The sequence below is a fragment of the Sarcophilus harrisii genome, chromosome 4 (assembly GCF_902635505.1).
Source record: "Sarcophilus harrisii chromosome 4, mSarHar1.11, whole genome shotgun sequence".
NCBI lineage: Eukaryota > Metazoa > Chordata > Mammalia > Dasyuromorphia > Dasyuridae > Sarcophilus > Sarcophilus harrisii.
In genome coordinates, this window is record NC_045429.1 from 380,591,282 (window position 1) to 380,604,690 (window position 13,409).

Consider the following 13,409-nt stretch of genomic DNA (forward strand, 5'->3'; position numbering starts at 1 on the left):
CTCTTTCCTTTCCCCATTTTTCTTCTAACTCTCTTTTAAGACTTTTAATGGTCTCTTCTAGGAGAGTGTTATATGAAGAGGGCCAGGTAACATTCCCCTTTGGGGTATTGTCTAGAGACTGTTTGCTATTAGTCTCCTTGGGCTTGCAAACCTGCTCTCTTTCTGTATAATAGCTATCAAGTTTCCTCATTTTTTAAAGCCTTTAGGTTCTGCCTTCAGGGCAAGGAAGCTACCAGTTTCCCCTGCAAAGCAGGAATAGGTATAAAGGATTGCAAAGAGCAGAGAGGTACAGGAGTGCTCTGGGAGAAAGTTCTCCCCCATCCTGGGCTGGAAATGATTCAGACTTGATTGGCACTGGCCTGATCTGCGGAACTGCCCAGTGAAGAACCCTCTGTGCAGATTAGCAACTACCATGAGGCTAGATGCTGAGCAGTGAAAGTGTCACTATCCCAGGCCAAAATCCACCAGGGAGCTTATATATGTATTTTTATAGAAATTAAATCTGAAATTGTCTCTGTATCATTTATCAAGAATCTTTATAGAAAGGATAAAATCAGCCTGGGCATGGATTATATATTAGAAATATAATACAGGTGAAAATAATGGAAAAGTTTGAAAATGGACAAAGAAATTAGGCAATTAAAAAACAAATGAGGGTGAATTAACAAACATTCAAACTTTTAACTCACTTTTACCTGCCATTTTTCAAGAATTTGTGAAATGTTCTCCTTTTTCTTTCTGTACTTTTGACTTACTTAAGGTGCAGTTTTGATCTAAGGTAAGTCTATCCCTTAAATATGTCTAGCTGATTCAGAGGAAATTTCCAACTAAAAAGTTTTAGAGATGGAGAACCACATAAAGATCATTTAGTTTAATTTCATTTTGCAGATGAGGAAATTGAAATACTAAAAGGTTAAATATCCTACCCTAGGTCACACAACTGGCTAGTAGAATACAGATAGGTATTTCTATCCTCGGTTCTCTAAGCTCATTTATAGAAAAACAGACTTGAAAGTGATCTTAGAAATCATCTAATCTAACTTTACTGTACTTATAAGGAAAATGAGGATCATAGAATCAAGTGAGGAACAGAGCTAGAAGTCTGCAGATGGTGAGTCTAGGGCTCTTTCCATTATGCCTAAAGTACTCCATGATTATTCAACTGTTTTTTTTTTTTTTCTTTTAAGAAATCTTTTTACATTTCAAAGTGTACTCTAGTTTTGAAAATATTATGTATTTTCATACATACTAATAAGATTTCAATTTACGAAGTTTGGGGAATAAAGTTCATTTCCCTTCCATGAGGTTTATAGTCCTTAGCTAAAACAATTTAAGAAAATAACAACTTTGCACCTTTTGAAAGACTTCTTTTAAAATCTTATTGACAATGAAGTTGAAATTCAGAGGCACTGAAAATACTGTTTTTAGCTTACTGTTTACTGTCTTCTCTTTACTAAATACTATAGACTACAAACTTATTGCAAAATTTATTCTTAGTTGTTATCTGTAGCTTATTTTACTTTTAAAATATTATAGGTATATTTTTTTAACATTATAACAAATGTCATACAATTACACTCAATATATAAACTTGGAATGAGCCATAACTAAAGAATATCGGAAAGAAATTGCTATTTTATTATAGATATATGCATGCTTATTATCACAAAATACTTTTATTTCTTTTCTAATTAACAATCATTTGGCCTCAATATAAATTCCTATCTACTGACTACACAAATATTTTTCAAAAAATGTGAGGTACACTATACACTAACAATAATAAAAATACTCCACAATTGATCTCATAATTCTAATGACAAAATATATACACTTCACACAATACATGTTGAGTTCTACAGAAGCTTTGAAGTTGAAGGGCATAATCAAACAAATAAGGTTTTAGAAATCAATATACAATATTAGCATACCCCAAAATGTGCTCTTTAAGGTTTGGAATTTGTCAAAAAAAAATTCACTAAGTTTTAAGGAAAAGAATAAGCTTCAACAATCTTGTAATAATAATCAATTTATGAAAAACCACTGAAGCAATTATTCACTCTAATTCGAAATCCAAGGATCACTGAAGGGATTTTTAACAGCAAATACTTATTAGATAAAGAAAACAAATTATATCAGAACAAAGTAAAGAAGCAAAAGAGGTCAGAATTTTCCTTTTTCTACCCACACTGACAAATAGTAGTGAAATAATAATGATCCAAGTATTGATCATGAGATCTAAGCAATTAAATAAACATATCTAACTTTGTAGCAGTATCACATATCCATGGGCACTGTTTTCCAGATCTACTTATATCAGCCTATTTTGATTTCATATTGATTTGAATAAAGTTTTGCTGTTCTGTTAAAAAAGCCAAAAAACTTTGATTTTTCCCTTGTTACTCAAAGAACTACAACCATCATATATAGATAAGCCATAGGATTTCAAAGATTTCATCTGTATCACCTTCAAGAAACAAGATAAGGAAACTGTTTAGCATGTGCTCCATCATTAGAAAGTTCATGATCAAATTTCTTCTCAATTATGTGCAAAATCATTAATTTCATTTTCTCAGTCAAAATGTCACTTTAAGTTCAATTCTTTTAGAATAACGAACAAACTCTTAGTGCCAAAAGTTGCAAAAGAAATAAATTACATTTATTTACAATATATTAAATTTACAATATAGTTAATAAGAATTAATCTAGGATTTTTGGCATCTGTCTTCTGAAAGACTGCATATATAAAAGGCCTTACGATATTACCATTACATAATAGTACAGTAGCAGAGCACAAAACTGGGAAGTCAAGGCACCAAGGTTTGTGTTCTAGCTCTTGTCTTTAAGTTATATGATTTCAATCAGGGAAGTCATCCTCTATAAGTCTTTATGATTTAAATTATTGAACTGAATATTTTCTAAGTATCCTCCCAGTTTAAAACTTCTAGGATTATGGCTATTGTTATGTTTTGAGATTAGACTTGAAGAAAACTAATGGATTGTAGGAGTGTCCCCTGAGAAATCCCTATATTCAACCAAAGAAATTCTTTAGCTGAAAAATCACTTGAAAATTAATGAAATTTTTCAATAGCCAATAATGTACAAAGGTGTAAAAAATGAGCAATATAATTATCAGAATTAAAGAACAGTAAGCAAGATATGAATAACAGATATATCTAACTATACCTACTTTTGAATCATAGCTGGTTTACTAATTTTATAATTAGCTCATATTAACATTTAAATGCATTATAAATATTCACAATATTGAATACTAAAGTAAAGTCTGCCAGGTATAGTGATTTGAAAAGAGATTCTCTTTGTGTGATAATGTTAGGGATGGATAATGTTCTATTATATGACAGACTAAAGTAGGAAGACTAAAAGCAGAGCAGCAAAATAAATATCCAGATGAGATATGGCTAAAATGTAATGGTTCTTTCTGAGCAGTAGCATAAATCAAAGAGGCAAAGCCATTGGATATGTCCCCATAAAAATATGTTTATCATTATGAGTCTATATATTCAAGAATTTTAAAATCCACAAAGTAGGCTCCAATCAATGCATAAGATATATAAAAAAAAAGAACATTAGATTAGTTGAAAGAATAAAAACAATGACGAAGATGGCAATGAACTACCACTTCCTACAACTGTTACTGCCATCACAGATCACTGATGACACCATTACAAAGAGCCTATGTGTAGAAAATTACACAGAAGTATAAAAATAACATTTTGTGATGCTTCTGAGCTTCCAAGTAATCTTGTGACATTAGTGATAGCAGGCATCCTCATTTCCTTTAACATTTAATTTTCATGGACACAAATTTTTATTCAATTTTGCAATAATGGCTAATTTTCTCCCCCAAAAGTAGTAGTCTATGAAATGTGACCAGAAAATATAGGTATTTCAGAAGCCAGCCACAAAACAGCCACATTATTTCACAATCACATTTTTTTAATCCTGTTTGTAGCATCAACTCTGGATATGAAGAAAAAGACTAAGAATTTTATCTGGGAGATTATGAAAATTTCATAAAGGAAGGTACCACTTTCTTAGTGATAAAGTTATTTGTTTTTCAGGATTAAGAAAACTAAATAGGATCAAGGGGGAAAAAAAACCACATGTGATATATAACATGTCAATTCTATCTCCAAACTATTCTACACCACAGTCTTGCTCTCTGTACCCCATCTACTCTTCTTTTTGTTACCTGGCATCTAAGTGTTTAGTAAATCATCCATCTCTTTTTCTGACTCTTTCTCATCCTGGGATGACAGGGAAGTACCACTCAAGTAAATTGGTTAGTTATATAGATAAGCTTTATCTGTCACAGTCATCAAAATAGTCATCAAAGAATATAGTCATCAAAATAATAATAAAATAAATTAATGACAGTTTTATGATTTATGAAAAAAATATATCTAAATATTTTGGAACAGAATGAGTCATTCATTTCTAGAAAATGCCTATTATTCATTTTAGATGAAAAATAAAAGAGAATCCATTCTGCATTAACAAGCTATGTGAATATTCTAAAGGCAAAATCATTCTTCTTAATAATATAAATCAGTTCTCAACACATAACTTATATAAATTATTCATAACTTAATTTGTGGGGGGTGTCAATGTAAATTCAAATCTCTTACCAATCACATTTTTTATGCAAATTCTCTAAAATGAATTCAAAAATATTATTGAACTATCAATAACTGTTTTACATTTAGGTACTTTTAAAAATGCCTCAATTTCCTCATTTGTACAATGAGGACAATGTATTAGATTACAGTTTACTGAGATAAACAAAACAATGAAAGATTAAAAAATAATTTCTGCTCAATTTGACCTCATATGTAAAACACTTCAAAAAATCAAGTTAAGTAATTTCTTTTATGGGGAAAGAAGAACACATGGAAAAAATATTATATACTGTAAAAAGAATGGATGAAATTTACCTGAAGGAGAACTATGTGTTGAAGTCATACTTCTGATTTTGGAGTCAGAGAGTCGAGAAATACTATTAGCTCGAATTCTGGGAGAAAATTTATCAGATGGGTTTAATCTTGCACCACTTCTAACAATGGATTCTTGAGTACGTGAAGAGGCACTACTTCTAGATATAGTTGCTTCAGAGTCACTTCGGGCTGATAATGAACCAAGTCTTGTTCTACGAGGCTGAGCCAGTAAGTCAATTCTTGAGATATTTCGTCTTCCTGTTGGAGGTTTTGATGTAGAACTGGTTGTGGACACCTCAGAAGCAACAGATGCTTTGTCAGCATCAGCAAGTTCACTGTCTGAAGCTTCACCAAGTCGTGCTCTTCGTAAGAGAGAAGTCCTGGTAGGCCGTGGTCTTGGAAGAGTAGTTGATTTACTAGATGAACCAGTTGCAACAGGAGAAGTCTTAGATTTAGATATTTTGGAGCCATCTAGTTTGGAATGTGTATGTTCATCTGTTGTGGTAAATGGAGCCCTTCCATGAGATTTATTAGAGTAAGTTTCCTGATCAGATGACATAATATCAGAAATAGCAGAATGAGGTACACTAGAGGTTTGATCATCATCTGTTAAATCAACTGAAGGCTGTCTTATTCTTCCACTTGACTGAACAAGTTTACGACCTTCTGCTCTTGACCCAATATCAGTGGAACGACTTTTTGTTTTCTTTTCAACTTTTTCTCTAGTACTTGAAGATGATGATCTTGCAACATCTTTGGAAGGAGAGCTTGTGGAACATCTATCTTTATAAAGACTAGTCAAACTTCTTCGTTTTTGGGTTGTTTTTCTTTCTGTGTCTCCAGTAACCAAACTGATTGTACTAGCTGTATCTACATCTGATTCAGGTGAAATAGAATTATCTCGATTATAACTTGGAGTATCTGGGCCTTCATCAGTTTTGTTCTCATCTCTCAACTTAGCTTCAAGAAAAGCCATTACTGCTTCTGTATCTTTTAAAATGAGAGTTGTATCCATACTAGAATCAGTATCTACCGAGTCACTTCTCTCTCGTATTCTGCTGCTTACAGATGTTAATGCAAAAGAAGGAGGAGTAGATGCAGTTTGTTTGTTAATGTGAGGAATAAGTTCTATAGGTATGTTTGTGCTAGGTTTTTCAATAGTAAAGCTTCCCTGTCTCACTAAGGACTTTGCAGATTCCTTCTTGTCTCCTCCTGGTCCTTTTGAAGTTTGACTTTTTAGAATTTCTTCAGGCTTTCTTCTCTTGCCTTCACTTTGTACTACTCTTTCTCCTTTATTGGTAGGCTGGCCCAGGGCTTTTTCTAGTACATGAGTCCCCTGTCTAACAGGTTCCTCCTTCCCCTTCTCTCCTTGACCTGGAGCGTGTTTTGAGGAAGCTAATTTAGTGGGTGTCCACTGTGCCTGGTCCTTTTGCTCCTGTTCTTGAATTTTGGCCAATGCTTGCTTTACCAAAGAGGCTTCTCTGTCAGTTTCACTTTTCTCTTTCCCAGGAGCACAAGTGTTCAGATGAAATAGGGTTTTGGTGTCTCCAACACTTTTCAGAGTCTGACCATTTACAGTTCTGTTCATTTTCCCTAGAACTCTGTCAGCATCTTGCCGCTCTTTTGGGGATGTTTGTGTTGGGGCTTCCTTCTCCTGAAGTTCTGTGTCTTGTTTCTCACCTATCTCTGACCTCAAAGGTAGAACCTTTGCTCTGCTACTTTCAGTAGACTTATCTTCATTTGGAAGTTGAGGAAGAGTCCTTCTTTTTCTCTCCCCCTGGCTAGTCAAGGAAGTGGTTGATCCAGTGCTTCTCACAGAAATTGCAGACTCACTGATGTCAGTATCTACAGATTAAAAATAAAATGAACTTAACAGAAACATCTCTGTAAGAAATTACACATAATGACAATATAGGCAATTATTGGTAAATAGGCAGAAAAGAAGTTTTAAAGCACATAAGGAGAGGCAGCTTTCTGCTATAGAAAGAATATAAGGGAACTAAAACCTTGGATCTAGTACCAACACTGGTTTTTTCAAGGCTACATGATCTTAGGCAAACTACATTTTCAACAAAAATCATGCAGATTTGAGATGTATGAATAGGTTTTAATGCATAAATTAAAAAAGTAAAATCCCAATGAGATAGAAATGTACACGTTTGTACATGCATGGGCACACATATGCATGTAGACACATGTGTTAATGTACTTTTCTATTCTGTTTTAGTGAAGGGAAGTTTAGTAAGCCTTTGTACAAACAAAATTTGCTTCAGAGGTTTCACTTACAGTTTACCATAGGTGAGCATGGGAAAAACTGACACTGAGCAAAATATTCTGCATAAAATGAATCTGGATTCCACAAGATTTGGGGACTGGCATGTTATTAAGGGGGAGGGAATTAGACTAGACAAAGTAGGTCAAGATTTCAGCATTTAAATTACATAGGGTACATTTCTCCTATTACAGGAAAAATTTTTCTACAATTCACAGTGATGTCTCCCTAAGGCATTTATTATTTATATTGTCCTCTCTGTAACATTTAATCATAGAGTATCATGTATTATTACTGTGCAGGACTATGTGACACAGAAGATAAGAGGGCAACCTTGAAACTGTACATGGACATATGACCCAGATTTGAAATCCACTTCTGAAACTTTGAAAAGAGAGAGAGAGAGAATGTGGAGAATGGAAAGTACATTATATGGGGCATTAAAAGATCCTGGTGGAAATCTTATCTCTGCCATTTACTACCTGTATAATCATCTTTATCATATAAAAAACGAGAGAGATGTACTAGATGGCCTTTGAGATGTCTTTTCAGCTTTAAATTAATGATCTTAGGCTTAATTTTTATACATATATGTTATCCATTCTTTGTGATAATCTCTGTGGTCAGAGATTCATATTATTTATTTTTGTATCCTCCACAGAAAGCACTTAGTGATGTTCTGAAATATACCTTATTGGTACACTTGACTCTGGGGCAATCACTTGACATATGTCAGCTTCAGTTTTTTCATTTGTAAAATGAGAATAACAATAATGTTATCGACCTCTCAGAGTTGTATTTTGAAAAGCTTAAAGTGTGAAATATAGGCTAGCTATTCTGTAAGCATTCAAATATTTGTTTAATAAATAAATTTCGTCATTTTAATTAATTATCAGTTTAGTAAATCTCTTAGTATGATACAAATAAGATGTTAATGAAATCGTTTTCAAAAAATGATGAAATTTTATTTTTCTTAGTTAATATCTAATAATTTTATAATTAATTATTGGGTCAATTAATTTAACTATTCTGCCATTCACTTCCTGGACTGTAAATTGGAAAATGTATCATTTACATTCCATTGTACCATGGAAGAATCTTCCATTCTTCAAATAAATTTGCAAAGTCTACAGGTGAGGAAGATGAGGCTCAATTTTAAGTGATTTGCTTAAGATCATTGATTCAGTGAGTTCTGAAGTTGGGAATAGAATTCAAGTTTTTGACTACCAACTGGAAATAGAATTCAAGTTTCCAACTACAAATACATCTTTTCTCTATGACACAGAGCCTTATTTTTCATTTCTTCTGAGAAGAGAATAAAAGGAAATGAACTACGATTCAGGGATGTATATTTGAGAGAACCTGACAGCTTTTAATTATTTTTAGATTCTTTTGCCAACTGATTAAGTAGCAATTTTTCTCAATGATTGAAGAAAATTCTATTTCATCATTTAGAGATAGAATGTTTTACTAATATTTCCCTAATATTGAAAATGAATTGACAAATTTGGTGTCAGCATTAACATGAATCTGTGATAATCTAATTTTTAATATAAAAACTGTCATTTATGAAAACTTTAAAATACCATTTTCTATAGGTGCAGATGCAGACAACTCCACCGTCCTGTCTTCTTGGTCATGTCTTGTATGATTAGCAGCTAAACTAGCCCACTGTGAAACCCATCTCTTATTTCCAGATGAAGTGGTACCTTCCTATAAAAGGAAATAAATATTTTATTTTTATTAAATCAATGGATTTTTTAAAATCTAAAATTCAACTATATTCACATTATATATATTTACATACATTTACATAACAGTAATCATCAGAAACTAACAGTGATCTTAGTAGTTTTAATTCCTCCCCAATTCCCTTGACTTCAGTATTTCCAAGATCTGTGGTTTCACTGGTAAGGGTAAGTCCTTTCACCAATGCAGACTGCAACTCTTTAGTAAATAATCCTTATGAGTTGCTGTAAAAGGGGATGTGGAGAGGAAGCCATTATTTGTTGATCAGAAATGTGATTCTTTTAAAATTACTGGTTATGTACTTAAAGCCTTCTGAGTTTGACAGACCATGGTAGAACTTCTGTTCTGTTGGCACTGCCTTGTAACCCAAGATCACTCACCTTTACAACACAATGAGACCTAGAATAAGACTTAAGAGATGGTTAAAAAAAACAAAAAACAAAAACAAAACAAAAACCAAAAAACAAAATCCCCAGAAATGATGACCTGATTTAGTACTGCTACCTGAATGAAAAGTCTGAATCTTTTGAAATGTAGTATATATTTTTATTTGTTATTTAAAATCCGCATTGTTCTTGAAATATAAGAATTTAAGTTTAAAACTTCCTAGGATGTTAGGTAAGGTCACTGGCACAAAATAATTTTTGAATGGCTCTGAATTAAAACCAACAATTATTAGAACTTTCCTAATTCCCTTCTCTTGCCAAATGACCTTGTATTTATTTTTAATACATTCTTAAATGTTCCTGCTATTAGAAAATAAGCTCCTTCAGGGCAAGGGTTCTTTTATTTTTGTCTCTTCTACTTCCACTACTTAACATAGAAGGTGGTGGTACACTACAGGTATTAAATAATGCTTGTTGTTTGATTGATGGGAAGAATTTTGTATACTCCAGACCAGGCTATTTCAGGATCCCATTGGATGTTTGGATCTTGTACATAAAAGGTATTTAATAAGTGATTAATTAAGTAAAAGAATAGAACAGTAGTAGCAAGAAATTTTCCATCATCAAGTAAAACTCTTGGGAAATTTCAAGGGGTAGAGAAGGAGGCTGCATTTGGCCTAGGATAAATCCTTCATATCTGACCCTCTGGTAAATGCTCTACTGGAACACCTTGTTGCCCAATGAGATCTGAATTAAATGGAATTTAGTCCCTAAAATGGCTTATCATTCTTGAGATCGCTAGTGTACATTACTTGTTAAATGTGTGAACAATAACCTTAGTTTGAATGAAAAATATTATGAACTTAATCTGAAAGCCTAGTAATCAATGCTTTTTGAATATATGAATTAAAATGCTTCCTGGACAATATAAAGTTATAATTAAGACCTTATTTTGAAAAATTTATAAATTACTTTATATCTGTTTAACGTATACCTATTTTCTTAAATGGGTTTCTGCTAACAAAAGATGATGGGATGTAAAAATATAAAGAGATGCAATCAATGAAACTAAAATGATGAAAATCATTTTGAATTGAAAATAAAACATTAAAAGAAAAAGTTTATAAATCCTGTTTTTAAAAAAATATATAAACCACAATTTCTCTAAAATCACAATTTCTGGAGAAAGTTTAAACTTTGCTTTTTAATAAGACATTATAGCCTTGAAAGCATTTAAAATGCCATTGAAAGTAAAGATGTCACTATCACTATTTTATCTATAGAAGGTATAATGAGAACTAAACAAAGTATCAATCTAGCATCCTTCAAAATGTATAAACATTCACTGAGCAATATTTAGATTCATTGACTTGGTCCATATAATCTGAACAAAAACCTTGCTATTTCTTAAATCACAGTGCTGTAATATTTTGTTACAGATATCTTAGTACACAATCTTGAATACTGAAACCAGTTTGTTCCATGGAGCAAGCATAAGCATGCAGCTTGTTGTTCTATAAGGCTCACTATGGCTCCCACAATGACCAGATGAAAACAATCAATTCACTTTTCAAAAAGCAGCTATTAAAAAAAAAAAAAAAAAAAAAGGAAAAAAAAGGACAACACATATGCAACCTACCCACAAACAAACAAGTTAAGGATAGGTTAAAAATATATAAAAATATATTGTTTTCTTATAGACACTTTCATAGAATAACATACTCATGAAACAAGTGTTCTAAGGCAAAGACATTAACATCAATTTTCCGTCACAGCAGATACTTTGTCTATAACAGATATAAGTAAATTTATTAGTCAATATAAGTGCAGAGTCCTAGGTTTTCACATACTATTACAACATAAATATATCAACTGATCTATTTTTGTCTTTAATGACTTCTGAGGAACAGACAATCTATAATTTTTTTTTCATATGTCCCTCATGATAGGACTATATTAACACTTTTCCCCTCAAGGCATCTTCTCTGACTTAAACTTAGAGGACACTAAACTCACTCTTGCTATGTGAATCTCTTAGCACTCTTGCTATGTGGATCTGTGAGGGTGTGTGTGTGTGTGTGTGTGTGTGTGTGTGTTGTGTTGTGTTGTGTGTGCACGTGTGTGATATACCTCACTAGTAAGCACTTTATGGTTGTTCCTGTGGTCAAAAAACTTACTGAATGAGAGCTTGGGGGGAGGGGGAGGAGAAACAAAGATAATCAACTCCTAGAATCATTGATTTAAAGCAGGAAAGGACCTAGAGGTTGTCAAGTTCAACTCCCTTGTTTTTCAGATGAAGAACTTTAGGTCCATAAAGGTTCAGGGATTTGCTCCAAGTCACAGAAGTAATGTCAGAGTTGGCAAATTCTGTCACCTGTGTTCTTAGCTACTAAAGCTATTAAAGATGTGGAAATAGGTTTTGAGAGGGCCAATGACTTCTTGACAATCACAGAGTCAAGTCAAATGAGAGCTTGGATAGCCAGATCCCCACATGAGATCTCTGATCTATGCCACACTTTTCTATATGTGATTTTAAGTTTGATATTTCCAAGTACACAATCACTTCCCAGAAGGCAGAGTAGTCTCAGTTTATTATTTTTAAGAAAAAAAAATTTTTTTCCCCTTAATACCTAGTGTCATGGTGAGCACAGTAAATGAAAGAGTACTGCTGTGGAATGAGCTAAGTTCATATTCTACCTCTCATACTCACTTAGCTGTGTGACTTTGAGTAAGTCATAATATCTTTGAATCTCATTTTTTTTCTCCACTATAAAGTAGGGATAAAAATGTCTATTCATCTGTGGGAGGATTAAATGAAGCAATATATATGTAAAGTTCTTTATAAACTTTAAAGAAATCTAAAAGCCCCAGTTATTAGTAACATTATTATTGCTCAAAAATCTTTATTAAATTAATTTCACTTTAATCCATCTCAATTGAAAAAAGTATTGAACAGCAAAACTGCACAATCTAAAAGTACATGCCAAAAATCTTGTAAAAACTAGATGTATAAATGTTGTTTTACAAAAAACTTCCTAATCACTCAAAATTAAAAAAAAAAAATTTGAGGGGGGGGGGGGGAGAAATACATGTTTTTACACAGAGAAAGAGTTAATCATCAGGAACAGAATTCTACCTCAGAATCAAGAAATCCAGATGGAATCAGTGTTTTTTTTTCTTCTGTTACTACTGCAGCAGAATTCAGAGCCCAATCTTTTATTAAATCTTTCTGGTTTTCATTGATAACAGGCCTATTATAATCCTGACCGTCATCTACTCCAAAGACCTGTGAAATGAAACCAATTATTATATAGATTAAAAAGGAATGCCTAAGCATGAGATTACAGAATGGATGGCAATATTAACTGTATAGAAGGCCACTTTTCAAATAAACCAACCTAAAAGAGAAAAATAAAATCAACAAGCTCATTTTAGGAATAAGAATTATGTCTTTTAAATGATATAAATAAATCCTGTCTGTAAGTGCATGTCAGAAAATTTATTTGAAAAGATTAATTTGGTCAGGTACAAGAAGATATATCTAAGCATTAAAATTAAAGTCTCTTCAAAATATTTCCCAACATTTACAGAAAAATAAGAAAATCTGACCAAAGAAGAATTTATTCTTTCCTTTCCCTCTTATTTATGACAGTTAAATAAGATTATTACAAACATAAATACAAAATTAATTCAATAAATGTCTCAAATTATAAAATTAAAACTTAATATGTAGTTTGTTAATATCTATGAAATGTAACTGTCCTGAGTTAATTCTATCACCAACTCGATAATTTTAATCATCAAAACTATTTGAGTTTTTCCAATAGTTACTGCTTTCCACTTTGTTACTATTAAAAGGGAGGAAATTTTGTCTAAAATCTATGACATCTAATTCACTGGTTGGAGAGTAAAGTACTGAAATACCATTACCATTAGGAACAGTATTTTATAGTATTTTACAGTAAATTGATTATGTCACAAAGATGAGCTTAGTAGGTTATTAGGTAAAGAGAATGCTAGGGATATAATATATCTAGCATATTT

At 32.3% G+C, this 13,409-nt stretch overlaps 1 protein-coding gene across 15 annotated transcripts in view; it reads right to left on the reverse strand.

Annotated features, from left to right (window-relative positions):
• CEP170 (centrosomal protein 170) overlaps positions 1 to 13,409 on the reverse strand; it is a 174,279-nt gene that overhangs the window by 38,606 nt on the left and 122,264 nt on the right. For 14 of the 15 annotated variants that reach the window (XM_031968531.1, XM_031968532.1, XM_023502042.2 and 11 more), the window contains 3 exons: positions 12,502 to 12,651; positions 8,817 to 8,943; positions 4,959 to 6,803 (listed from right to left, as the gene is read on the reverse strand). In XM_031968531.1, the coding sequence (XP_031824391.1) occupies positions 4,959 to 6,803; positions 8,817 to 8,943; positions 12,502 to 12,651 (2,122 nt within the window). The remainder of the gene's footprint in view (positions 1 to 4,958; positions 6,804 to 8,816; positions 8,944 to 12,501; positions 12,652 to 13,409) is intronic. The other variant, XM_023502038.2, reaches the window with a different exon arrangement.